The sequence below is a fragment of the Gopherus flavomarginatus genome, chromosome 3 (genome assembly GCF_025201925.1).
Source record: "Gopherus flavomarginatus isolate rGopFla2 chromosome 3, rGopFla2.mat.asm, whole genome shotgun sequence".
In the NCBI taxonomy this organism is placed as follows: domain Eukaryota; kingdom Metazoa; phylum Chordata; order Testudines; family Testudinidae; genus Gopherus; species Gopherus flavomarginatus.
The window spans coordinates 104,540,648-104,567,886 of record NC_066619.1 but is presented as its reverse complement, the minus strand read 5'-3'; the positions used below and the strand labels follow the sequence as shown (position 1 = coordinate 104,567,886).

Sequence of the window (27,239 nt, the reverse complement as noted above, 5' to 3'; positions counted from 1 at the left end):
TCCTTGAGAATAGCAAACAGAAAATACACCAAAGGAAAAGCACTTCTCTGTAGAAGTTTCCATTTTGTTGTTTTTGTTGAATGTATTTCATTTTACTATTTAAATCCACCATAAATGCAAAATAAGTGATATATTTTCCAGCTTCATTTTATTTAGAAACTTGATTAAATGATCCAAATGAATAAAAAGGCTCCTAGGTTCTTCATTACTTTAATGATATTAAAATACAGTTATCCATGTATAAACACACACATTTTTTTTCTTTTTCCAGAGAAGTGAAGTGGAGATGTATATTGAGGTAGCAAAATGCCTCTCAGAAATGGCAGATGCAGAGGTTGACCGGATTGCCCAGTTCTCCAAGGTAAACGTGTTTCATTCTAGGCTTCTAGAACTCTCCCTAACACTTGTTTATGTGTGGGATGAAGACTCACTGTATCGTTTTACACGTCACGTAGAATATTTTAACACCTCTCAAATACTGATTAATGTATCCTCACATCAACCCTGTGTGGAAATGTCATTATCCTCAATTTACAAATGGGAAACTGAGGTAATGGGGAAAAACTCCTATTGACTTCAGTGGGCTTTGAATCAGGCCCTAAATGGCTCCCCCAAATTCAGACAAGTCTGTAGCAGGTCAGTAACAGACACTAGGTCTCCTGAATCCCAGTCTAGTATTTTAACCACAAGACCACCTCCCTCTATACATCAGCCATGTGGTTCTTTAAACAGACTAAATACAATGTCGTAACCCACTGCGTCTGAATTCATGAATCCTGGACACAGTTGCAAAATTGAAAAATTGTATTGCAATTTTTGGATTTCACACTTGCCAGTATTATAGATTTATCACACTGTATTTCAAATGTGTTCAAAATATTTTATGATGGACAGGATGGCTGAGGAGGATAATGAAATATAAAGCTTTCCAACTCCAGATCACTTGCTCAAATAGAGTTGAGATTGATAGTGATCAGAAGTTATGATCTGGTGATGAAGTGACCTCAGTGGAATGAGTTGGTGATCTCAGATCAAGCCCCCTTATATGCAAGTGTCCATATCACATAACCACCATGGTACCCTTGCGGGCAGACTCTGTTGAGAGCAATCCAAGAATTTAAACAGGCCTTTGAAACTGAACTATCCTTTTACTATGAGGTTAGTCCCTTGGGATCAGGATGAAGTCACATTGGAAAAGCAGCGTGAGAAAATCTGCATTGCTGCAGCCCATGTTGTTCCTGTCTTGTGCAAATAAGACTTAAACCAGGATTGTCACATTGACCCCTTCCATAAGCATTAATCATTGTTTACAAGCATAGGCACAGTCTGATTGTACCAACTTATGTGCATTTCATGTGCTATTATATGATCCCACATGATACGTATTATATACTATATCCTGTCCAATCCATTTAACCTCCCCCACCCCAAAAAAAGAAAGAAATCAGCTGGCTTAATGATTGAAGGATTCCTCCCATCTCTGTACAGAGACACGTAGTATCTTTTACTGTTGTCACCCAGGAAGAATGTTTTACTTTAATCAAGTTTTTGTTGCTTTTGCAGAACAATATAGAAAAGGTCACTTTCATCAAAGTGTATTTAGTTTCTCAAGGCCGACTGTCTTTGTTGAGCTTGAATGATGTGATTGGTATTGCGGTAAGATGCCAGCAGAAAGAAACTATTGCATGGATGTTGTTTCATAGTTTCTACCATGCCCGAATTGTAAGCCACGAAAACACAGGTAAGGCCACACTGAAGGAAGAAGTGAAAAAGCTTAATGAATCTGCACATATTATTTTAAATAAGAGTTTTGGTCCAATCAGTCTTTCTAGGTGCGTTATGTATTATTTCTGAAGTATTATAAATGGATGTGAGGATTTATAGACCAAAAACACAAGGTCACTGCTCTCCAAAATTTAAAGTCTAACTTATACAAATACAAATGGATAGGAGTTTAAATAGAAAGGACTTCAGACGTCATCTGTGTTTGAAGGATTTGCAAAAGTGCTGTATTTGATTGAAATAAGGGAGGTTAATTAGTATGTAAGAAGTGAGATGCATGAAAGCAAATACAAAACTAAGAGTAGCAGGAGATGATAAAAGGAGCAACTGAGAGGCAAGCTAGGAAGGAAGGGAGTACACACCCCCAGTACTCGTGCTGAAAGTAGTTGGTGTTTTGTTTGGATAAAGAAGGCAGGGATGTGTTTTGAGTTAGCCAGGTCTGATTGATGAAAAGTGTGTGATTGGTCTTGGTAGCTCTTACAAACACTCAGTGAGGCAGTTATAGGGAAGGAGTGTTCTAGTCATATTGAATAGTTATATGGTGGTCTGCCTTTGGGTACTGGGAGGCTCCTTAAAGCACTGAGACTAGTTGATTAGGCATATAGCTACTCTATTAATTGTATTGGTCAAATCTGCACTGGAAGAGGATTTACACACCACTTCTTATACTCCCCAGATTCTTTCCCAACGTGCACTGGACTCAACGCAAAGCCTAGATTTATTTGATTGGGGGTGATCTCTTCTGTGTTAGTGTTGGAATGTCATGATCAGGAATCTATATGGGATGTCCACAGAGCAGATCAGTGATATCTACAGGATGGAATTATTATGAAAGATTATTTTTTCATTATCTTGTATTGTTTTTAGTTTGATAGCTTTAGGGATTGTTACAGCCACATTGTCTGTGTTATAATGTGAGTTTCAGCTGTTACTATTAAGGTGCCTATATGCCTTTTGGCATAGGCACACAAAAATTAAATGTTATAATTGTTGCTATTATTCCTCCCCTGGCTTGCTGTTTGATTGTTATGTTGTTTCCTGGCACTTGCTTTTTAAAGAAAAAGGAGTATTTACTATCATTTATGTAAGACAATATTCTTTTTCTTACAGGAGTGTTGAAAAGAATGGACTGGCTGTTAGAATTGATGAGCTATATCAGAAATGTTGCTTACAAGTCAATACCTATACAAACCCTGGATCTTAAAGAGGTACTTGCTGTGAAAATATGTAGCTTTCAGAAAAAAATGGTTTCTAGTGTAATTTATGTCCTTTCTAAGGAACAAGTATTCCCTCACTTTTTATCTTTTAGAATAATCTCCATTTATCTCCATAAGGAAAATCACTGATTGTCCTCAAAAGGTTTTTAAAATGTACATATATTTAAAGTCTCTTAAGTGAGTCTAGCACCTAACCTGTGAGAACAATGACAGAGAATGAAAGAAAACTATATCGTGTAGAACTCTATACACTTGGAACTGTTAAAAGGAAAAGCTCCTTTATAGTATGTTAATTCATCTGTGGCATTCATTGTCCCAGTAGGTCAGAGTACTGCAGCGGCATTTTTTTTACAAGGGTTGAACAGTTCAGGGCTACCAATATTATTTGTAGTTATGCTTGCTAAGATACTTAAATCTCATGCTTTGGGGCATCATTTGATTGCTGCAGACATCAGAAAGGAGCCTCCTCCCTTGCTATATAGCATAGCATTATTAGCCATGTGCAGTATGGAGGTGAGCAAGTGGCTAATCATCCTGGAGCACCAGCTGCATGGAACAGGATGCCGGACTTGCTGAAATGCCTGTCCACAAGCATTATTTTCCAGTGTAGATAAAAAAATGAGTAAGTGCATTGCTAAAGAAGTCTGGTTCAGAATTGTTTCCATTTGCTTCCCTTGCTTTAAGGTTTGTAATTTTAAAATACTGTTGTACTACTTTAAAGTACAAAAGCCAGACCATTAAACTGCCTTTAGTCTTTCTCTCTCAAAGTCTGAGTATTCAGTTGCCTAGGATTTATCATGGAGAATGAGATGTTATAACATTTTTTTCTTCTTTATTATTTAACTAATGAACCAAACTTGTCTTTTTCCTGTTTAGGCTGTAGACTTCCTGTTGTGGATATTTGCAGTTTCTGTGGTTGCCTGGGCTGACCATGCTACTCCATTACTGCTTGGCCTCAGTGCCAGCTGGTCGTCATGGAAACACAAAGAAGTATTACCAGAATTGTCTGCAGATGATTTTGGCAAGCATCCAATTGAAAAGCTCTCTGTGCAGGAGACTCTTACTCTCCTTCCAAACAGTGTGCAGCTTTTGCTGGCTAAAGAGCCTTGGAAAGAACAAACACAAAAGGTAAAGCTGCACATAATTTACTTTCTAAAGGCCCAATCATGCAAGATGCTAAGCACTTTCTGAGGGTAACAGATCACCCTTGGTTTTCAGTGGAGTCAGCTCGGCTCTTATGTGAGGCAGCTGTTATTTCCTCTATATCTACTGCATCTGACTCGAGCTCTCATTTTTCTTTATCGCAGTCTGATAGGACTTACTTAAAAACATGCCCTTAAATAAAGTCAGATGCAAGTTGATAAAGAACACTTAAGGGTTGGGTGTTTAACATTAAGTAGGTTTACTTAGGGGGAGGAGTGTGTGCATGTGCATACTTGCTCCTGCATGTGGCTAGTTCGGCATGCAAACATTTAGGGGCAGATCCTCTACCAGTGGATGATCTCTCCTCCCCTCCTCCCCCAGTTTATTGTGCACATCATTTACTTGCAAGCCTAAATTAGGCATGCATAAGCGTGTGTGTGAGATTGTATGTGCCTAGCTTGGCAAATCTGGCTTGAGTTTCCGGTAATGTATAGAAATGGTGATCTCTGTACATTGACATTTAATTATTTTAAATAAACATGTATGCATTAAGGACTGGATCTTGTCTTTTTTGCATGCGCAAAACTCCCACTGAAGTGAGAGTTTGGAGGGTGTGAAGAATGCAGAACTAGGCCATTAAGGTGCAAATTTTTAATTAGGTTTTAATAGAGCATTTGAAAAAATAAACCATCCAGATGTATCTGAAATATTGTATTCTCGTCTAGGCAACATACGTTTCCAGAAAGACAACAAAAATTGGAGGAAAGTCAGAAAAAAGTGATTAAAAATTATCTGGGTGCTGAGGGCATTGACTTTGGGAAGTCTGGCTAAGGGTATGTCTGTGCAAAAAAGAAAACAACCCACAGAAGTAAGTCTCAGAGCCAGGTTCAACTGACTCTAACTTGTGAGGCTAGCACTGGGGGCTAAAAATATCAATGTAGATGTTCTTGCATATATTGGAGCCTGGTCTCTGTCTCTGAGACCCATTCCCTTTGCCAGGTTAAAGAGACCAGGCGCTGGCCCGAGTGAGAACATCTACTGTGTGGGGGGTTTTTTCAGCCCTGTAGCATGAGCCTCATGAGACTGAGTCAGTTGACCCAGGCTCTGAAATTCACTACTGTGGTCTCTTTTTGCAGTGTAGTCAGGGGCAGCTCTATGTTTTTTGCTGCCCCACGCACGGCAGTCAGGTGGCCTTCAACGGCACATCTGCGGGCGGTCCACTGATCACGCAGATTCGGCAGCATTTCTGCAGGTGATTTGCCAGTCCCATGCCTTTGGCATACCTGCTGCCGAATTGCCGCCAAAGGCTGCCTGACTGCCGCCCTCACAGCGACTGGCAGGCCGCCTCCCATGGCTTTGCGCCCCAGGCACGCACTTGCTGCACTGGTGCCTGGGGCCGCCCCTGAATGTAGTCATACCCTTACAGACCGATAAAGGAGGATGGGTGCGGAAATTTTGAGATGAATTATTTACTGTGCTTGCTGTGCAACAAAGTAGTATAACTGGGGATAATAGGATGAAGGGAAATGTCCCCAGAAAGCAAAATACAGACTGTCAAGCAGGATCTTGTGACAGTATGTTGTAGTAGGATATATTAAGCTGTGGAAGATTCTTCCAAGGGAAATGGTGGAAACTGCATTGCTTGGAATATTTAAAACTAGACTGAACCAAATATTTGAACATATACCAAGTGACCAATTCTGCATTGACGGAGAGAGGCACTGAGTGACATCATACTTTTTTCCATCTCTTATTACTGTGGTTCTCCAGCATCTCTCAATCCATCCCAGTTCTGCAGTGTTTTATTTATTATTTTGCATGTCCACTGTTTTAGCTGGTGTTTTGCCTGAGCAAAGTTCAGAACTTTATTAACTGTTTTCTTAAGCAATTTTGTATATTTCCAAAACACAGTGTCAGCATGCCTTGCAAACAAAATATCAGGTCAGCCAAATGGCTCCCTTAAAACACTGCTCCTTTTTTGCCCTAATGTATGTCCCATTCCACCCAAGGCTGATGATTAAAAACTTAAGTAACAGGTGTGCAAACAAATAGCCTTTGAAAAATAATTATAAAATCTAACATTCAACAGTAACTTTTGCCCTTTGACATGAAAGCAGGCTTTAAACTGCAATCTAGTTCTAAATCTGTTTTACACCCGTAACAATTTCTAATAGCTTAACAATGATTTTTGAAAAAAATATAAACCTAGTGACTCTCATTTTCTATTTGATTTTTTTTCTCTGCACCAATTCTGAGTTACTACTTTATAGATTTAATAGTAAGACACTGAATATTATATGTCCATGTTAGGAATGAACAGCAATATTCAGCAGCAACCAAATACATGTGTTGGGAATTCACTGATCAAAGACCAGTATCATCATTGAAATAGGCAATAGTGAGGGCTTGCCTCATTTTCATACTGCAAAAAGAAATAACTTTGATAATCACTGAGATAATTCCTGTACTGTTGTGTTAAATTAAATACTAATGGACTGTTGTAATGCAGTGAAGGGCAAACTCCAGCTTGGGTGGATTTGCCATTCAGTCCAAATATACTGTAGCTAAACTTGAGTAGGATGCATGTCTTAAGCCAGTTTGGTCAGAGAGAATTTGTGGGGTTCTGATATGGACATTCTTTTAATGTACAACTGCTATTCATTTTAATCTTAGTTTGTTGACTGGCTGTTTAATATAATGGAGAGCCCTAAAGAAGTGCTATCTGAATCCTCCAGAGACATGTTGAAAGGTAATGTATTTCTGATATTGTTTATTCCTGTATTTCCTTCAGCACAGGAAAACAGCATTAGTCTGTTAAAGAAGCAAAATGTTTGTAGGTTAACAACATATGTTGATGACAGAACTACATATTGGCTTTAAGATAACCTCCACAAGCAAATAAACATTCTTCTCTTTTTAAATCCTTTTTTAGATTGTTTGTTCCCTCATTTTATCTCCCACTCACCATGCAACGGAAAATCCAGATAGTATGCGTTGCTCTCAGTTTTAGCATAAAATAGCATCAAACACCAAAAGCTTTGTTAATGTCCAGTTAGGGTTACTGGCGTATATCAATGGCTTGAGTACATGTTATTTTTAAGGAAAGTTAGAATTACAAAAAATATATATATATTTTAAAAAACTTCAAGTGTTAGTGCAAGTTTTGTTCTGCATTTCCTAGTGTGTCATTGTTCTGGGAAGACCAGTAATCCAATCAATTAATGTGGCCTTTAATCTTTGACAGCCAGTTCAAAATTATTTAACCCTGTGTAACCTGGCTAATCCTAAAGAGTGTAAAAGCGCTTCAAGACTAACCATTTTCCTGAAGTTTTTTCAGTGTGCACCCGGGGATGCTTTTGCAGGGACAGGGAAGTGTTTGTAGTGGCCACGAACAGGTTGGGTTCCATGGGAGGAGCAAATTGTGATATGACCAAGCTGCCCTTGCTAGAAATGAGACACGCTTCCTTAGCTAATCCCTTTCATAGTGTCCTGCGATTCATATGGAAGCAACAGGGGGCTTGGGGAGTAGCAGGGAAGAGCAGGGAATTAGCAAGAGGAGAAGGAGATGGGAGAAAAGTTAATAATTATTATTATTTTGTATTGTGCTTGTGCCTGGAGACCCTGGTTCAAGTACCATCCCCCTTGTACTAGCTTCTGCAGAACTCTGAAACAGCCAATGAAAATAATATAGAAATAATTGTGATACAGGTGATTCTTGTATTTTACTATACAGTGTGTACATAATCATGTGACTTGTCCTTGTTTTCTCAGCTATACTTCTGGCTTTGAGGTTTCTACCAGAGTTCAAGAAGAAAGCAGTATGGACTAAGGCTTATGGTTGGTAGCCACAAGACAACATCATTCTCATATCTGACGGCCCTTAATACTGAGAGAAAAATGCATAGCAGAAATGTTCAGTCATCAATAAGTGTCATTCCAAAGAAATTTTATACTATGAAGTATTATGGGATTTTCTTCCCCAGTATTCAGAGAGTAGAAAAGTCATTTGGTTTGACTGGTCAGTAGGCTGTCTCTATCCTGAGCTGTCTTGCCCTAGTATGAGGACAAGCTTTGGGCTACATTTTGAATGTGAGTTAGAAATCTGAATTTCAGAGGTAGTGAAAGCTGCAGACAGCAGAAAGACGCCTTTCTGTAATAGGTGGAACCTTTATATGAATAAGTGAAAAAATTAAAAACAAATCTTGCAAAACTGTTGTTTGATGTGGTGTATTTATTGGAAGGCACAACATTTCTTTTTTTCTGGCTTTTTAATTAGCTTTCATTTTAACTGACAAAATTTTGTTAACATGATTCCTCCATATTATAACATTCATCATCCAATGTTGTTGTTATACCATGAACAACACTATTTTTATGATAGTAGCATAGTTGCCAACCTTGTAACGATTTTACCAGGGACACTTATCCAGGTAAGTGTGGGATCTGGGTGTTGCTAGGTACATTTTGATGAATTTCAGGTTAATTTAATCATGAATATTCCTTTTCAGGGCCTCAGAAAATTAGGATCTGGATAATTTTCCAGAAGCTTGGATGCTTTTCAAAACCTATGAAGACCCCATCTTCCTTACACACAGTGTCCCATCTCCCCAAATTTCCCAATAATAGCCTTCCCTACCTCCACAGATGCCTTCAACTTTTGGGGGGTGGGAGGAGGGAGAGAACAGCAGGTTTTTTCTACCTTTGCCATGTTAAAAAGAAGATGGCAGGTCTGTTCTCTCCTCAGCATCTTAGTGTCTCTGAGAGGACATAGGATTTCTTCTCTCTTTCCTTCTCTTCTTCCCAGCAAGCATATGGAGCTACTCTTATCGGGGAGCCCATTTTCTCACCTCCCTCTAAGCTCCTTCATTTCTCCTGCTATTGAAATCTTATTTCTCTCTTCCTTTTTTCTAATGTTACCTTCCTGGCTTTGAGCCCTGCCACTTATAAGTCCCCTTTCTGAATCTTAATATTGGCCTGGTCCCACTTCTTACCTTTAACCCATTTGTGTGTCTCACCATTTAGCTCCCTATGTCTTCAACTTAAATAGGGAAATTATACCCCAATGCAAGGGTCCACACAAGATGGAGATTAAAGAGAAGCGTAATTGGTGCTAAGGTTCTTGAAGAAGCCCCCTCTGCACTGGGGCAAATGTCATCTGTAACTGACTGACTAAGTAATCCCATACTGGTCCCTAGTGTCTACTGCAGTGACCTCAATCAGAGCAGTGTGTAATTTAATTATCCTAGATATGGTAGTTTTCTCAGTTAAGTATTCATCTTCATAGTATGCCACAGTAGTATCTTTATTTTCTTATTTCTATTCCCAGTTTAGTATTCTTAACAGTGGAAATGAATGAATAAATCTTCTATGTCTGCTATTTACTTCTCTTAACCAAGACCCTTTAACCAGTGAGAATCGGGTATGGTACTTGTGTATGCTTTATATTGCAGTAGACCTATGCATTCTCAAGACATGTGTTTTCATTTTGGCTGTGTCTATACTTTGAGCTAGGGATGTGATTCCCAGCTCAAGTACACATACTCATATGAGGTCATCGAGCTAGTGCTAGTATAAATAGTACTGTAGCCTTGGCAGCGCAAGCAATGGTGGCATGGCTTCACTATACTGTGTACATGTACCTGTGGGTTTCAGGTGGGCTTGTACTCAGTATGGCTAAGCCATGCTGCTGTTCTCATTCTTATTGCTGAGAGCTAGTGCAGGAACATGTACATGAGCTGGGAATCACACCCCTAGGTCACAGTGTAGATGTAGCCTTTGTATTATCATTAACATGCCAGTAGTAATTCTTAAGAACCATCTAGACCAGTGGTTCTCAATCTATTGACAGTTATGGGCCACATATATAGCTCTCTGTTATGTGGGCCGCATCTGCACAATATATATACTATCCATATGGCCCTGAGGATGTCATAGGGGTCGCAGTTGTGTGCTGATTAGGCCACAGCTGGAGAACCACTGATCTAGATCATGAGTGCATGATTCATCAAATCAGCCTGTTAATTCTTTGCGTAGCGTGAGATTAACTGAACACACTTTTTTGAAGCTGCAAATGTGTCTGCGTTTTGAACACCTGGCCCACGGCATCTTGCACCTTGCTAGTGCAGAATCAATGTTGACTGATATACACACTGTAAAACTGAAAGCCATTTACATGCTCCAGGTGCCCATGTGCAGATAAATCAGGTTTGGTAATTACTTCTGTCTTTTCAACCAAAGATTTTTTTTAAAATAGGTTTGCTATCATTCAAAATTAAAATAAGTAAATAAATTGAACAGATTAAAAATAAATGTTCAGTAAGTAAATATGAATTTATCACACTGAAATACAATATTAGTGGTGGGATTTTATATGTACGTGTGGTTCAGTGTAAAAACAGTGAATTAAATGGTAAACCTAATTGCCAGCACCAGCAACTACAGTAGGTCTGTGGATCAGTAACTTTCTACGCTAACAAACTTCAGCAAACAATTTCATTTTTGAATGCCTAAAGTTGGCTTAAGTTCAGATTTAGGCTCCTATATAAGAATGGCTTGATTCTCAAAAGCAGTCAATACTTTCAAGTTCATCTGAAAAATAAGCCACTTGTTAGGGTGCCGAAAAATAGACTTAAGGCAACTTACTTTAGCAATCTGAGTTTGAAAATTTTGACCAGACTACCATGTGAACAAAATGGAAAATATCAGCATTTTCCAACAAATGTTAGGGATCCACCATCATTTTACTCTTTCAGGATATGCTTTATAAGGTGAGATTCTGGGCTGTGCTTCTAAGAGATGCAGCACAGAGCTCCCAGCCTGTGAAATGGGTTGGCAGGGGTGTGCTAAGTTCACTTTGATCCACCTTTTCTACCCTTGTGAATCTGGGCTGCTCCAGAGGCTAAAGTGGCCTCAGGTGGGCTGTCTGCATTACAGCAGCATGTCCCCAGCTGGCTCTGCTGTCTGGAATCTCTGCTGGGTAACATGCTGCAGCCCTGCCTCTGATACTCCCTTCCCACACCAGGCACAACTGCTACCCCAGGATTCTTAAGCGGGTCCTCTGTCTTCCTCAGATCCTGCACTGAGGGAATTCTCCTCTGCCCAGATAGCATGATCATTGTTAAAAACATCACATTTGCTTTTGTAACTAAATAACATTACAATAATATTTGCTCTATTTCCTAAATACAGGCAATACTATAATAGTTACCTCTTTTGTAAAGCGCTTTGAGATCTACTGACCAAAAGTGCTATATGTTAGCATGCACACCACAATAATACCTGGATGCAAAAGCAAAGTGTTTAATGGTACCCACTCTAGTGTACTGTTCCCAGGTAATGTACAAATTTACCTGTCTAAGGCTATGTCTACAGTACGAGCTAGGAATGTGATTCCTTTGTTCATGTACATGTATTCAAGCTAGTTCCAGCATAAATAGCAGTGTAACTGTGGTAGCACAGGTAGGGGCAGTTCAGATACAGCTGAGCTGCCTGGCTGTGGCTGTAGACTTGTCCTAGAGTCACTAAATCATCAATTTGAGATGCTCTTCCCTCATTGGTTAGTCAAATGTTGTCTTATGACAAAGGCATACTTAGGTTTCACTTTTTCAGAGTCTTAAATAGGTAAGAGAATTTTCATGACCCAAAGTGTTTTCATTTCACTCTTTAATCTGCTTCATTTTTTCTGTCTTTTATTCAAGCCCACAGGGTGGTGGGGAATAGTACCAATGGGAAACAAGTCAGCCTATGGTTATTTCGGAGTAGCTTGTGCAGTCAGAGAAGTAATTTGTCCCCAAGGAAAGCGTATCCTATTTTCTTGCTTCTTCACATATAAGTAGTTCCCCACCTCATAGGACCAAATCCTAATTACTTTTGTTGCACAAGTAACCTCACTGACATCAATGGGACAATTCTCATTTGTGAGACAATTTGGATTTGGCCCACAGTTTATATAATCCATTATCTTAGTTTTAAAGGCAGAGTATTTCTTGGACTGACTATATCACACTTAAATGAGTTAAGTAAGAGTGAGTGTCTGTCTTGTTTCTTCAGTTCCAAGATAATCTGGATGTCACAGTTAAGAAAAACAGATCCTTCAATAGTGTCTACTGGAAATATATTAGAATCATAACTTCTACTTCTGTACGTTAAATGCCTTCTAGGACTTGTAGTGAATAGACACTGTAACTGCATTTGTCACTTACATGTACTTTAAGAATCGGGGTGGAGGGGAAGTGGAGGAGGATGGGTTTTCTGTGAACAGTTTTACCTATTGGTATTTGTGTGAATGTGGCAAAATGCAGAACCACCAGCTTCTGCTTCATAATCTATTGCAGTTCCAGCAAATATGATAGTCGTACATCTGATTTACGTAGTCTAACAGGTGAGATAATGATAAAATACCATTGACATTTTACTCTGATATAAAATGCAGAATCCATGCTACTGCTGCGATAGGAACCCATTATTAAAATACAGGAAATGCTGATATGATTTACATTTTTGTCACATTTTGTAACCTGTCATTTTATGTTAGAAAAAGATAGAGTAACCTCTGAGGCCAAGACTTTAAAAAGTGACGGGAGATTTGAGATGCTTACATCTGAGTGCCCAATGTGAGATGCCTTAATGGGCCTCTTTTTCAGAAAGTGTGGAGCACCCTGCTCTTGTAAATTGGGAACCTCTAAGGCACTCCCAGTTGGGTGCATAAGATTACTAAGCACTTCTGAAAATCTTGGTCTAAATTATTTCCACATAATGTGTTAGCATAGCATGTTCTAGAGCATTTTCCTCATTACAAGACAAGGTATCAACTTAGCTCCTTTTCTCTTTGATGTAGCTGGCTCCTAGATGAGCTTTCCTTTCTGAGCAGAGGTATGTGGTGATGAAGTACATACCTAAATTGAAACATAAAATGTAAGTGCAGGGAAACAGACTCCAAAAGGCCCAGCATTTACCTAGAAAGTAGAGGTGGACCTGGACCTGCACCTGAAAACCCTAATGGGATGAATCCTATTGACGCAAATGGTCCTGTGGGTGGTCCCATTAAACCCACAGGAGTAAGGCTTTTCAGACAGGGTCTATATTTTTGTAGCTAACCACACTATATTTTTAGGTATCTGTCATTATATGAGAGATAATACCAGGACTAGGCATGGTCTTTGTGCAGCCAACCACTATTATTGGGGCCTTTGTGACAGCCCTTTGTGCAGCTGTGGTGCAATGGAGACGATGATGCACATTGTCGATGAATGTCTGCTGACTAGATTCAGCAGTGGCCTAGAACTGTATCACACCACTGAAGATGCCATCACTTGGCTAGATGACTGTGCATCCGCTCAATACATTATATGAGACCTCAGTAAGTAAATCTAGCCAATGCAGGTCCTGAGACATTTTCCTGGAATCTTTAAAGCACACCTGCTTTATATAGGGTAATTATAATACTGCAGTTATTGCCATTACATTGATGCATAAGTACAGAGATATTTTTCCAGATTAGCAGGTCCACCCCACAGCCACCATCATGACTAGTGTCCTCATATTACTGGTCAAGGATTAAACAAGAATCTCTTATGAACCAGCCAACACTGTACTTCATCTAAAAGGTTCAATGAATTTTTTAAAAAACAGATGGGCTCATGCTAGAAAAATAAGCACCCTTTACCCCAAATGTGAGGGGGTTCAGATGGGGTCAGCCAGAAAGTTAGATGCAGACCCAAACATCTCCAGAGTGCAGGCCTGTTTGGATCCAGGATTTTGCTGTAACGCACAGTAACCGTAGATGGGGGAACAATCTATGAAGTTTGGATTTAGCTCCAAATCTTCTCAAGGCTGGAGGAGTTCTGGTACAGGATGTCAGACCTAGTTTAAAAGAACAAAAACGGGGGGCCTGATCTAATGCCCACTGGAAATCCATGGAAAGGTTTTCATTGACTACAAATGGCAGCAGAATCAAGAACTGACTCAGGACTCTGTTGAATTAACATCTATAATGATGAAGGTGGCTCAAACATTATATTCATTTCCCATTCACTTTTTTTCTTAATAGTTCTTTTCCCAACACTCCCTCTCTCTAGAAACAGATAATTCACTTCCAAATGGGACGCTGGAATTCAGACCAGCCAACTCCTGAGCAACATGAACTCCCCCTTAACACACAGCTGTCAATGCAGGAACTGCCTGTGAGAAGGCACAGCTTACAAAGAATTTTCACTGATTTGATTTTTACCTCCTCAGGCTTGTGAATTCCAGCACAGTGGCATTAAGATCCTGCTCACAAGAGATGAAAATCTTACCTACAAACAGCATTGCCAGGTACAGTTTTAGTATGTACGGGAAGTAGATCGATAAGGCAACTGGAAATGGTAGCTTGATTGAGTATGTGCCGAAGGATTCAAAATAAGGAAGTGATTCATAGATGGCAAATGCTGCAAAATAACGTTTTGATGTTTTTTAAAGCTGGAGTTATAGTAAAAGACTTATAAGTGAAAGACCATCTCTAAGAAAACTACATTTAAGGCATGAAAATGGGTCTTGGTTTACTGCCTTATCTTGTGAAATGTAATCTGTATGAAACAGCATCCTTGGCATGCATGCATGGCTTTACTTTTAATTCATTTTCTTGGGACTGAAGTTGTAATCATTTTGATAAAGAGGATTAGCAAATATTTACTTAGTCCTCGTCTCTGCTGGGGTTTTCAGCTACAGGGATAGTGCGCACACTTAGTCTAGATACAGTAAACTGCTATAAGCCACAATGGTTTCATGCATAAGCTGGTTTCAAGTAGAGGTCAGCTGCACCAGTGCATTTGCCAGCTTTGTCTGCGCTTCGCACTGGGTGCCTAGAATTAAGCTACACCAACAATTGCAGAAAAGTGTCTGCATCCTAGGTTGATGTTCTGTGGCTTTTGTTGTGCTAACAAATTGCTAATTTTCCAGGAGAAAGGAACTGTCCTGTAAAACCCAAGAAAGAAACAGAGAAAGGGGAAAGATAGATGAAAGTGTGTAGATAAGACACATTTAAACCCCTTTACTCTTATTTCTCAAAAACACTCATCAAAATGATCAAACTCTACTGGGTGAGATTCAGAAAATAAGTAATTTGCCTCATGCCTACTACCTCCCTTTTACCTTTAGCCAGAATTGACAAGGGATATACTGGAATCCATAGTGTGTAGTTCAGCCATGTCAAAGCTCCATAGTATGTTCCTGACACTGATAACATGCAGTAAGTGTATCTGAAATTAAAAAAAAAAAAAAGATGGGAACTTGTGTTTATTTTTCAAATGCAGATAAAATAGGAATGAATAAACATCTTACTCCTTAAAACAGTCACCTATACTGAGAAATCTGTGGATTCCAGATTCCTGTACTCTAATCGTTTGAGCCACTCTGATGGAATGCTGGACATGTGTTAGAGAAAAATTGCACCCATTTTATTTAGTGTCAAACTCTCATCGGAACCCGGAGACAGCCAACTTGCTGAAGCGTTCTTTTATTTGTGACTCTGGCATACGGTGGGGAGATGAAAATAACAATAATATGGTGCATTCTATATTGCACTTCTCATCATGGAGGTTCTCATGCAGACTAGTTTCCAATGTGCTTTCATATTGGTTTGTCAGAAAATCAGCTTCAGCTATGCCTGTAACTTCAATGGGAGGCTCATACGTGTAACAGATACTAAAATATCGTCTTTTGTAGTCGTGTTTTTATATCAAATATAAACATGATTGCTAAATCATTCTTGAAGCAGGCTCGAAGTTGGATTACTGCCATGGTTACAGATGGCACTACTGTTCAGTAAGAGGGCAGCCCCGCATCCTGGGGCCCAGAAATGCACATGGGAATATTTCCCTTATCTTCACTGTACAAAAAACTAAGGGTCAGAGTTAGTAACTACACAACATGGGTGTCGTTCTAAAAAGTTCTGAGGTGGATATAGGGACCCAGGAGAACATCAAGGACCTAGCAGCCCTCTCAGAAACGGCCCATCAATAAGTCTCCATATCCCAATTATGTGCACACTTGAATCTTCAGATGATTTAGTAGGAGGTTTAAAAAAGCCCACAGAGCCCCAAGTGTGAAGAAATGCAGGCTTATGCTTCTTAGAGGCAGAACTCTAAGAATGTTTTGTTCCTCAGTCTGTGTTTCCATTCAGCATGTCTCCTTCTCTCTCTCTCCCTATAGGGTCTGGGAGTAGGATTTGGCCATCTCAGAAAAGTAAAATGGAAAATGGCTTATGTGTACTGCACAAGAATTCCAGAACACTGGTAGATTGTCAGCTAAGTGGAATTCCTGCTGCTTCATAGGGGGATTTCTTTCCTAGGGCTATATGGCAATTAGCAATCTCCTCTGAAATTGAAATCATAATGGAACATCAGAACTCCAAGTTCTCTATGAGATTTGGTTTTTAGACTCCTGAGGTCTCATTCTTACGGGCTTGTCTGAACTGAGTGACCCAGTAACTTTCTGAAGATTTGAGAGACTGGTTTGAACACATTTTTGGTCGGTTGAAAGGCCCTGCACTTGCTGTAGATCTCTAAAAAAGTGTTTTTAAGCCACCATTAGCTGGGACTGTTTCTGGCAGATAACACAGCCCTAAGCAAACTTCCTGGTGGCCTCAGTATTGGTAACTTTTTGTGAAATCCTGGATGGTACACCCGAGGGAAAAGTTAATAGGTTAGGGAAAACTGTGCTGTACATTCTCCTCTCTCCCTTGATTTTTCAAATTTTTTTAAAGTAAACTTGCAATATAATACAAAAAGAAGATTGTGCACTTATTACTAAGCAAGAAAGATAAGATTTGTAGGAATAGGCAGAATTCACCCTCCCTGTGTCATTAGGCCTAACGCTCAGAAAACTTTGTATCTTTTAAGAATGTATCTAGAACTGGTTGTTAGGCTATGAAAGAAGAGCCTCCTTCTGACTCTATACCACCAAAGCATCCCCTTTTACTAGTGTGATCTTCGACACCATGCACAGTGGATCTACCAGTGCTGTGGCACAACACCACTGTACCACACTAGAAGATCAGTCCCAAAATGTGGAACTGACTATCTAAGCCTTGACAAAACAGAATTCTGTAATTTCAAATAATAATGCTCTCTCAGATGCTCAATCATAATCAGTAATTAAAAACAATATTCACATTCCCTAGAGAGTGGGAAATATTGAAAATAATTTAAATTTGATCTTTACAGAGTTGTTGTTTTCCTGGGGTTTGTCTCTAGTGAAATTTCTGTTATGTTTTCAAATATAGTTGAAGGAAATTCTCTTAAGGAGTAGGTACTTCTCCTAAATAATACTTAATCATTCCTCAAGAAAAGTATATTATTAATTTACACTATATATTCAAACAATCCTAGTCCTTGAGCTTCAGTTCATAAGAAAGACATCATTCCTAGTAAACTCAGATAGTCACTATTGTTCTAGTGTTACACTGGGAGTGGTTTCCTGGACTTGCCCAGCTTGCTTAAGTCTTCTGTTCCTCAGAAGTTACAATACATCCTAATATTCGTTTCTTTCTTTGCTATATAGGCAAAGGAGCATGTGCAAGAAGCTCCCTCCCCTTATGCCCCTGTACATCAGTTGAGTACAATTGCATTCCATTGGAACACAGGAACTGCTCCATCTATACACCCCAAAACATTGGTGAGAATGTTGTGGCCCAACATCCTTTACATACTAGCCCAAGGAAGTTGGTTGGGTTCAGAGGAGAGAGACAGCTGAACTACCAGAATTCTGACACATCACCTCCCACACAGGAAGTTGTGTCTTAAAGGCATAATAGAACATTTAATGAGTCCAACACAATCAAGTAGAGAGGGCTAATTTATCCATTACTGATTGTCTGTATGTGATGCAAAATCAGATTAAGTCGTGTGTGTGTGTGTGTGTGTATACACACACACACACACACACACACACACACACACGGTAAACCAAAGAAGGAAAGGGAACTAGACAAAAGATACGTTCTCCATAGATATGAAGGAGGACTCCATAGAACTATGAAGTAAATTAGATTCAAAATATTTCTAAATCAATACTAGCAACATTTTACATTATCATTTGAACCATACATTTATGCTGGAGACAATACTATTATGTATGAGGTCTCATCCATTGACACATTCTATGGTTGCCATTATTTTGACCGTAATAGTTGTCTTTAAGGATTACAGTTAATAATTACATATTGACAGTTCTATGCTGGAGTTTTTCATTGCTGTTTTCTTCCTTTTTCACTTTAGCTGAAGAGTGCATTTTCATTGGGTTTTATTTTTATCTTTGAATCTTTAAAAATTAAAAAAAATGGGGGAGGAGAGAGGCATATGAATAATTAAAAAAAAACAAAACACCTAGAACCCAAACAAATCTTCTTGATCCCATATGCCATTCATTTTCCTTCTCTAGCTCTCTCTTCATACCATACTTCTTTCAGCTACCTCTCCAATGCTGACCCTGGCAGCAAGCTCATCTCAGTACAAATAAATGAATTTTAAAGATGCAATTAACAACGCATTCAAGGTGAAATTCATCCTTTTGCAGAGGACTGGCACAAGGGCTATGTGCTGCTTAAGTGCCACTTAAGCCTACAGGTCTTCCTTGATGTAAGTAAAGAAACTGAAATCCACAGGCACTTAAATGGCACTCAGGCAGTGCATAGCTCTTGCACTAGTCTTCTGCACCAGGATGAGTTTTATGTCCAATGCAAAAACTAATAGGGTGGGATTGTAAGTGACTTAAGAACACACATTCCATTGGAAATCACCTGTAACTTCATACTGTGTAAATCTTTCTTCTATTCCCATGCTCTTTGCCTACTGTGATTTCTCCCTGTCATTTATATGCCCTATCTAGCCTAAACTTTCAGGTCACGGGAGCAAGAACTAGAAATTCTTCTTCGAGTGATTGCTCATATCCATTCCAGTTAGGTGTGTGCGCCGCGCGTGCACATTCGTCGGAAAACTTTTACCCTAGCAACTCGGTGGGCCGGCAGGTCGCCCCCTAGAGTGGCGCCATCATGGCGCTTGATATATACTCCTGCCGGCCCACCCGCTCCTCAGTTCCTTCTTACCGCCCGTGTCGGTCGTTGGAACAGTGGAGCGCGGCTTAGCTGACCTCCACTTCCCTAGCTACTCGTAGTTCTCGTATATAGTTATGCAGTTATAATCCTTTTATATATATATTTGCATAGTTATACGTTTTTTCTTTGCTAACATAGTTAGTTTAGTAATTGTTAGCGGGGTTCAGGAAGTAGCCCCTTCCATGAACCCGGTGCCGGAGCCCATGCACGGCTCACCAGGTTTTAAAATGGGCTCGGCCTGCCAGAAGCCGATGCCGAAGGGAGATCCACACGACTTCCGTTTGAAGTGCACTTGACAGCTAAGTGCCCCATTTGCAAGGCTTTTAAGCCGAGAACAAAAAGGAGCGCCGAGCGATGATCAAGCGGCTGGCAGAAGCGCCTCCTCGGCACCGGACCCCGCCGGTACTGCCAAGGCCTTTCGGCACCGGCCGTCGCCGGCACCGAAGTCGACTCGGCACCGCTCCCTTCCTCCGAGGTCGAGACAGCCTACGATTCCTGCTGGTGCCTGATGGCTCCCCGGCACGCGCCGTGGTTGAGCCCCCTGCTCCTGCTGCTTCCGTGCCACCTGCATCGCAGCCAGAGAGCTCGTCTGAGTCGGATTGCCCGGCACCGACACCTGCAGAGGCACCGATGACATCGGCACCGTCGATTCCAGTCCCCCAGGGCCATTGAATCCGGTGCCTGACAGCTCCCCGGCACGCGCCGTGGTAGAGCTTACTGCTCCTGCTGCTTCCGTGCCAACTGCACCGCAGCCAGAGAGCTCGTCTAAGTCGGATCGCCTGGCACCGACACCTGCTGAGGCACCGACAACGTCGGCACCGTCGATCCCGGTCCCACAGGGGCCGTAGAATCCGGTGCCTGACGGCTCCCCGGCACGCGCCGTGGTTGAGCTACTGCTCCTGCTGTTTCCGTGCCAACGGCACCGCAGCCAGAGAGCTCGTCTAAGTCGGATCGCCTGGCACCGACACCTGCTGCGGCACCGACGACGTCGGCACCGTCGATCCCGGTCCCACAAGGGCCGTAGAATCCGGTGCCTGACGGCTCCCCGGCACGCGCCGTGGTTGAGCTACTGCTCCTGCTGCTTCCGTGCCAACGGCACCGCAGCCAGAGAGCTCGTCTAAGTTGGATCGCCCGGCACCGACACCTGCTGCGGCACCGACGACGTCGGCACCGTCGATCCCGGTCCCACAAGGGCCGTAGAATCCGGTGCCTGACGGCTCCCCGGCACACGCCGTGGTTGAGCTACTGCTCCTGCTGCTTCCGTGCCAACGGCACCGCAGCCAGAGAGCTCGTCTAAGTCGGATTGCCCGGCACCGACACCTCTGAGGCACCGACAACGTCGGCTCCGTCGATTCCAGTCCCACAAGGGCCGTAGAATCCGGTGCCTGACGGCTCCCCGGCGCGCGCCGTGGTTGAGCTTATTGCTCCTGCTGCTTCTGTGCCGATGGCACCACAGCCAGACAGCTCATCTAACTCGGATCGCCCGGCACCGACACCTACCGAAGCTCTGACGGCCTCGGTACCGTCGATCCCGGTCCCACGAGGGCCGTCGAATCCGGTGCCTGACAGCTCCCCAGTATGCACTGTGGTTGAGCCTTCTGTTCCCTCCACGCCGGAGACATTACCAACGGCGAGGGATCTCATTGCCATGACAGAGTCGATGCTGCCTGACCCCGGCACCGCCGGTGCGGGTAATACAGTCTCTTCATGTGACCGTCCTCTGTCAGCACAGCAGAGCGGCACCGTTCATGATCACGGTCCCGCAGACACTCCAGATCCTGTCGGCATGCCCGACATCACTTGCAGTCCCGGTGCTGTTTTCCTCATCGGTACTGGTCGCACTCACTGCACCGGTCGGTATCCTGTTCGCCGACCCGCTATCGGCACCGTTCCGACTCCCGGCACCGCGACAGGTACCTTGACTCCTGTAGCCTCTCCCCGAGATCTCGGTCGACCTCCCGGCACCGTTCTGGTTGCGGGTCTGGATCTCGTTCCAGGTACCGGTACGCCTCCCGGTGCCGGTTCCCGGTGCCGAGTTGGGCAAGGTCCGATAGAGTCAGAGACTCTGCCTGTGCCTTCTTCTAGTACCTCCATGGCCATCCGGACACGCATCCGTGTCATCCCACATGCGCAGATCTTATGCTCAGGACCACGATTCTGATACGATGGCCAGTGGGCGCCAGCCCCGAAACCGAAAGAGGCTTGGCGAATGAACCTGTTTGGCCGCCAGGTGCACTCTGCAGAGGCCCTGCAGCTCTGGGTAGCAAAGCAACAAGCCTTGCTTAGCTGCGATAATTATAGCACCTGGGGGAAGGTAGTTTAGTTTATGGAGTTTCTCCCTCAAAACTCCCGCCAAGAGTTCGCTGCCGTCTTGGAGGACGGGGGGAAAAATGGTACCCAGAGCGTCCCTCCAGGCCTCGTTGGACGCAGCAGACTCTGCAGCCAGGACTCTGGCCTTTGGTGTCGCCATGAGGTGCATCTCATGGCTTCAGGTTTCAAACCTCCGGCCGGAGCTGCAGTATGCCATTCAGGATTTACCCTTTGTTGGTAAAGGCCTTTTGCGGCAAAGACAGCCCCAGGCTGCCAAGCCTGATGGACAATAGGGTCCTAATGCGCTCTCTCAGCATGCATATGCCAGCGACCAAACACAGGCCTTTCTCTCCCCAGCCGCCATACTCTGTGCCTGGCCAGAGACAGGACTTTGGCAAACGGCGAAGCCAAGGTGGTCGCAGACGAACGTCAGGACCCCTAAAGAGCCAAGGTCAAGGTCCCTCGCAATTACCACTGGGACCAAAGACGAACCTTCCAAGGTGCGCCTGAGGGCGGTGTACCAGTCACAGGCCGGGATCCCAATCCCGCTTTCTCCTGGCGTGGCCCCCAGTTAATTTCAGTTCGCTGGATCCTGCGCACGGTGGAGCATCGGTACCACCTCTAATTTGTTCCAGCCCTGTCCCCCTTCAGGGACCCCTCTCACGAGCAATTCCTCGTACAAGAGGTGCAGACGCCGATGGACGAAAGGGGCAAGGGGTTTTACTCCCGTTATGCCCTAGTCCCCCACTCGAACGCAGGTCTCAGACCTTCCTAGTCCTGCACGGACTCAACCGGTTTAGGATAAGGTTGAAGTTCCGCACGGTATCCCTGGGAACCATTATTCCATCCTTGCCTCCTGGGGGCTACTATGCCGCCCTGGATATGAAGGATGCATACTTTCGCAACGCCATCATACCTCCGCTTTCTAGCCAACTGTCAGTACTTCTGGTTTACGGCCATAGTCGCCGCCTACCTTCGCTGATGTCGGATATGCGTTTTTCCGTATCTGGACGATTCGCTTATCTGAGGAGACTCTGAGACACAAACCACTCAGCGCGTGGGCATCGTCACGGTCTTATTCACAGGTCAAGGCCTGATGATTACTATAGAGCAATCCACTCTGGTTCCCACGCAGAGGCTGGACTTCCTAGGGGCTATCCTGGTCTCCTACCTAGCCGGAGCCTGCTTATCACAACTGCGGTTTTAGGCGATGGCAACATTCATCTGAGGTCTGCAGGCTTTCCCAACGACCACGGCTCGTACTTGTCTCAGTCTCCTGGGTCCATGGTTGCCCGCAAGTTTGTAACCAAACACGCCAAGCTCCGCCTCCGTCCTCTCCAAGTCCGGCTCACCTCGGCGTACCACCCGGACAGGGAGCCGATGGTCATGGTAGTCACCGTTCCCTCGAGCACCTTAGGCTCCCTAGAGTGGTGGCTAACTCCCTCCCTGGTGTGGGCAGGGATGCGGTTTCATCCGCCCCAGCCCTCACTGCCCCTGACGACGGACGCGTCATCTCTCTGCTCAAGTGCTCATGGTCACCTCCGAGCTTAAGGCCTTTGGTCTTCTCGGGAGCTGGCATTCCACATCAATGCCCCCAAAATGAGAGTAGTCCGCCTGGCGTGCCAGGGGTTCCAGCGGCAGCTGCGAGGCCGTTGTATCTCGGTGTTTACAGCCAACACAGCGGCCATGTGCTTCATAAATATCCAGGGAGGGACATGGTCCTCCCCCCCCCTTTTGTCAGGAGGCCATCCATTTCTGGGACTTTTGCATAGCCCACTCGATGGAGCTGGTGACGTCCTTTCTCCCAGGCGTTCGGAACGTCTTGGCGCTTTGACTCAGCAGGTCTTTCCTGTCTTACGAGTGATCCCTTTGCCCCATGTGAGGCGTTCTGCTTTCCAGAAGTGGAGAGGTTTCCTCACATAGACCTGTTCGCTCACCGCGAGAGCAGAAAATGCCAGATGTTCTGCTCCTTCCAAGGTCTCTCCTCGGGATCGATCTTGGACGCATTCCTGATGCCGTGGAAAGGCCAACTCCATTATGCCTTCCCACTGTTCCCACTGGTTCATTAGGTCCTGCTCAAACTCCGCAGGGGCGGAGCGCGCATCATCATGATCACTCCAGAGTGGTCCAGGCAGCACTGATATACCACGTTGCTCGACCTGTCAATAACAGACCCAATTACCCTGCCACCCCACCCAGACCTCATCACTCAGGGCAACGACAGGCTTCGTCACTCGGACCTGCAGCCTCTTCGCCTCACGGTGTGGCTGCTGCGTAACTGAGCCGGGGTGACAGGAAGCCCTCCACCTGGTCAACGTACCGGGCCAGGTGGAAGCGTTTCTTCTACAGCTGCAATACGCTCAATCTTGCTCCTGCTGAGGTCTCGATCCCCTCTATTTGGCCTGCCTCTGGCCTTCAGCGGCAGGACCTGGCGGTATCATCGCTGAGGATACACTCAGCAGCCATCTCTACCTTCCAGCCAGGCTAAGGTGGACGTTCCGTGTTCTCATGCTCTATGGGTTCGAGATCCCTCAAGGGCTTGGAGAGCTTGCACCCTCGGGTGCGCCGCCCAGCCCCAACATGGGACCTCAACCTAGTTTTAACCAGACTTATGTCTCCCCCAGTCGAGCCGTTCACGACTGGCCCTCTGCTATACCTGTCTTGGACGACAACTTTCCTCGTAGCTGTTACATCGGCCAGACGGGTCTCCGAGCTCAGAGCTCTTACGGTGGTTCCGCCGTACACTAGGTTTCACAAAGACAAGGTGCAGTTATGACCGCACCCAGCTTTCCTCCCTAAGGTGGTTTCGGCCTTTCATGTTACCCACAGCTCAACGCAATGGGCACAACCATTGCACTCCTTGGACATCTGTGGAGTGCTCGCATTTATATTGCGCTGCCAGAACCATTTCGTAAGGTGCCCCAGCTCTGTCACAATAGCGGGCCAAAGGGAGGGCTTGCTTGTTTTCCTCTCAAAGGATCTCATCTTGGGTGATGGCGGACTTCCGCACTTGTTATGATTTGGCTCATATTTCCCCAAGCCACATCATCGTACAGTCTACCAGGGCTCAGGCTTCATCTGCCGCCTTGCTGGCTCGTGTTCTTACCCACGAGATCTGTCGCGCAGCTCCGTTGGTCCTTGGTCCATACCTTTGTTTCGCAGTATGCCCTGGTTCAACAGTCAAGAGATGCTGTAGCCTCTGGCTCAGCAGTTTTCATTCTGCCACATTTCACTCCGACCCCACCGCCTACGTAAGGCTTGGGATTCACCTAACTGGAATGGATATGAGCAATCACTCCAAGAAGAAAAGACGGTTACTCACCTTTGTAACTGTTGTTCTTCGAGATGTGTTGCTCATATCCATTCCACACCCGCCCTCCTTCCCCACTGTCGGAGTAGCCGGCAAGAAGGAACTGAGGAGCGGGTGGGCCGGCAGGAGTATATATCAAGCGCCATGATGGCGCCACTCTAGGGGGCGACCTGCCGGCCCACCGAGTTGCTAGGGTAAAAGTTTTCCGACGAATGTGCACGCGCGGCGCACACACCTAACTGGAATGGATATGAGCAACACATCTCGAAGAACAACAGTTACAAAGGTGAGTAACCGTCTTTTTTCCACTTAATGCATAATAATCAAAATCTTAATGAATGCCCTGCAGCTGTGAGTTACTATACTACAAGTCTTGTGTCTAAGGCTATGTCTACACTACAAGCTAGGGTGTGATTTCCCCCCTCTTCACACACACATTTCCACTAACTCATTGATCTGGCACGAGTATAAATAGTAGTGTATCCACAGTAGCATAGGCAGCAGCAACAGAGACATGGCTGACCCATACACAGTATAAACCTGCCTGAAACTGGTGAGTGCAGCTCTGCTGCTGCTACCTGTTGTTCTACAGTGGCTATGCTGCTGTTTCTACTCATGCTAGTCCAGGGACAGCAACTGTGTGTACATGTACATGAGCAAAGGAATCACACCCTAGCTTGTTGTGTAGATGTGGCCTAAATGAGCTGTAAAAAGGAGATACTGTTTTTAAACATCAAAGCAAAGGTATTAGAGATAGTGTTAGGGAATGCCCTTCCTTAAAAAATAGCTGTGCTGCTGTTCTTAATTGGTGTTAGAAAGGTCAAATCTTCTGAAATAGTAAACTTTAATGCAGTGGCTTACTCTTGTAATAAGGCAATAGGTTTATTTGCAGTTATTTTGCCTAACTGATATACCAGTTATTCTAGAAACCACAGTGTGCCTTATCAAATCCAAACATTTGCTTAAAATGTAAAACTATGTTTCTGCCAAGGTCAAAATAATGAAAATCAGATGGCACGCACTGTATTTGGATAGTTCCATTTGACAGAAGTGCTTGCTTTACTTTTATGAAGTTACTTTGATTTCTTACCTGACGACATCCAGTAAATTCCAAAGGAAAAATAAAACACACACAACATATTTCCCTTGAACTTCTTCTTGACTGGTGATGACAACAAATAAAATGATGATTCTCTCAGTTATCTGACAAGAAGAAAATAATTACAGTAATAATGACCTTCTACTCGTATGTATGGTTTGTGTATTTCTGATTTCTGCATTACTTCAGCAACAAGGATGCCATGACACTCTAGTGTATATTACACTAAGTCCAGTATCCCCTCTTTTATTTAGCTGAGGTCCTCAGACTGCATTCATGCCAGTAGCAGTACCAAAAAAATCCTGAAGGCCTGTGTAATCCTTCCAAAAACCTGACGTTAATCCACTCTGGATTATACTTGCATTGAAAGTGTTTAAAATATAGGGACAAATTTTCAGCTAGTGACATCATACCAGCTGAGCAACTGACCCACACAATCTGTTCTGTTAATTCTTATAGATTTAAATTATTTAATGGGCAAAGTATCTACCCACTATGAAGTCATGAAATGAAGACTGCGTAACTAGAATATAATGAAGTTATCTGTACAGCACTTTCTATATCTTATTTACCAGTTCCTGTGTGGAACTCTGGGCACAGACTATAATTTTAACAAACAACAAAGCTCTTCCACATTTGTCAGATAAAGCAAAATGTTCACACCATCTTATTCTTCTTCAGATTCATGCGAGGACACATTTCCTATTGCCAGCCCCTAGTCATCTAGAAACAGAACAAAGCCCTCCCTGATGCATCCAGTTCCTCATCTTGAAAATTTTTAAAATACCACAAATTTTAATCTTTGCTGTCTGACCATGTCTTCCCCTTCAGATGTTAACACTGGAAGTAAATTCTTAGAGGGGAGTGAATCAGACTCCAGTCTCAGCCAGTGAGCAAAGATTAAAAGGGATTAACAGAACAGTCTTCAGAAATTATTAAACTAGAAAGCTGCCAGCAACAACCCTGCTTAAGTCAATAGGGTTCCTCACAGGCTCTCAGGGATCTGTCAACACAGAGCAACTGGCAGGGTTAGTACCTTAGTAAATTGGGAAGGAAGCAGGGTGGGGTTTTTTTGTTTGTTTAAAAAAAAAAAAAGGAAGAAGAAAAAACCTTGTTTCTTTTTGTGTAAATGAGGGTTTGCATGTGGCTTCTTGTTTTCTCTCTGCCTGCCTGGTCTTACAATCCCTAATCGACTATGGTAAAATATTTGCCCCGATACTCTTAAAAAAAAAAATCCATTAGAAACCATGTCTTTTCATGTCCTTAAAAAGAGAAAAGGAAGCACGT

At 43.4% G+C, this 27,239-nt stretch overlaps 2 protein-coding genes across 13 annotated transcripts in view; one reads left to right on the top strand and one right to left on the bottom strand.

The window, feature by feature from the left end:
• The window catches only part of FOCAD (focadhesin), a 210,354-nt gene extending 202,002 nt beyond the window's left edge, over positions 1–8,352 (top strand). For all 8 annotated transcript variants that reach the window (XM_050944099.1, XM_050944101.1, XM_050944100.1 and 5 more), the window contains 6 exons: positions 272–361; positions 1,564–1,741; positions 2,893–2,990; positions 3,876–4,127; positions 6,816–6,891; positions 7,914–8,352. In XM_050944099.1, the coding sequence (XP_050800056.1) occupies positions 272–361; positions 1,564–1,741; positions 2,893–2,990; positions 3,876–4,127; positions 6,816–6,891; positions 7,914–7,987 (768 nt within the window). In that variant the 3' untranslated portion in view covers positions 7,988–8,352. The remainder of the gene's footprint in view (positions 1–271; positions 362–1,563; positions 1,742–2,892; positions 2,991–3,875; positions 4,128–6,815; positions 6,892–7,913) is intronic.
• A 2,376-nt stretch (positions 8,353–10,728) lies between these two features.
• Positions 10,729–27,239, bottom strand: part of HACD4 (3-hydroxyacyl-CoA dehydratase 4) — a 41,660-nt gene continuing 25,149 nt past the window's right edge. For all 5 annotated transcript variants that reach the window (XM_050944228.1, XM_050944232.1, XM_050944230.1 and 2 more), the window contains 4 exons: positions 25,944–26,056; positions 15,273–15,379; positions 14,438–14,569; positions 10,729–13,036 (listed from right to left, as the gene is read on the bottom strand). In XM_050944228.1, the coding sequence (XP_050800185.1) occupies positions 12,954–13,036; positions 14,438–14,569; positions 15,273–15,379; positions 25,944–26,056 (435 nt within the window). In that variant the 3' untranslated portion in view covers positions 10,729–12,953. The remainder of the gene's footprint in view (positions 13,037–14,437; positions 14,570–15,272; positions 15,380–25,943; positions 26,057–27,239) is intronic.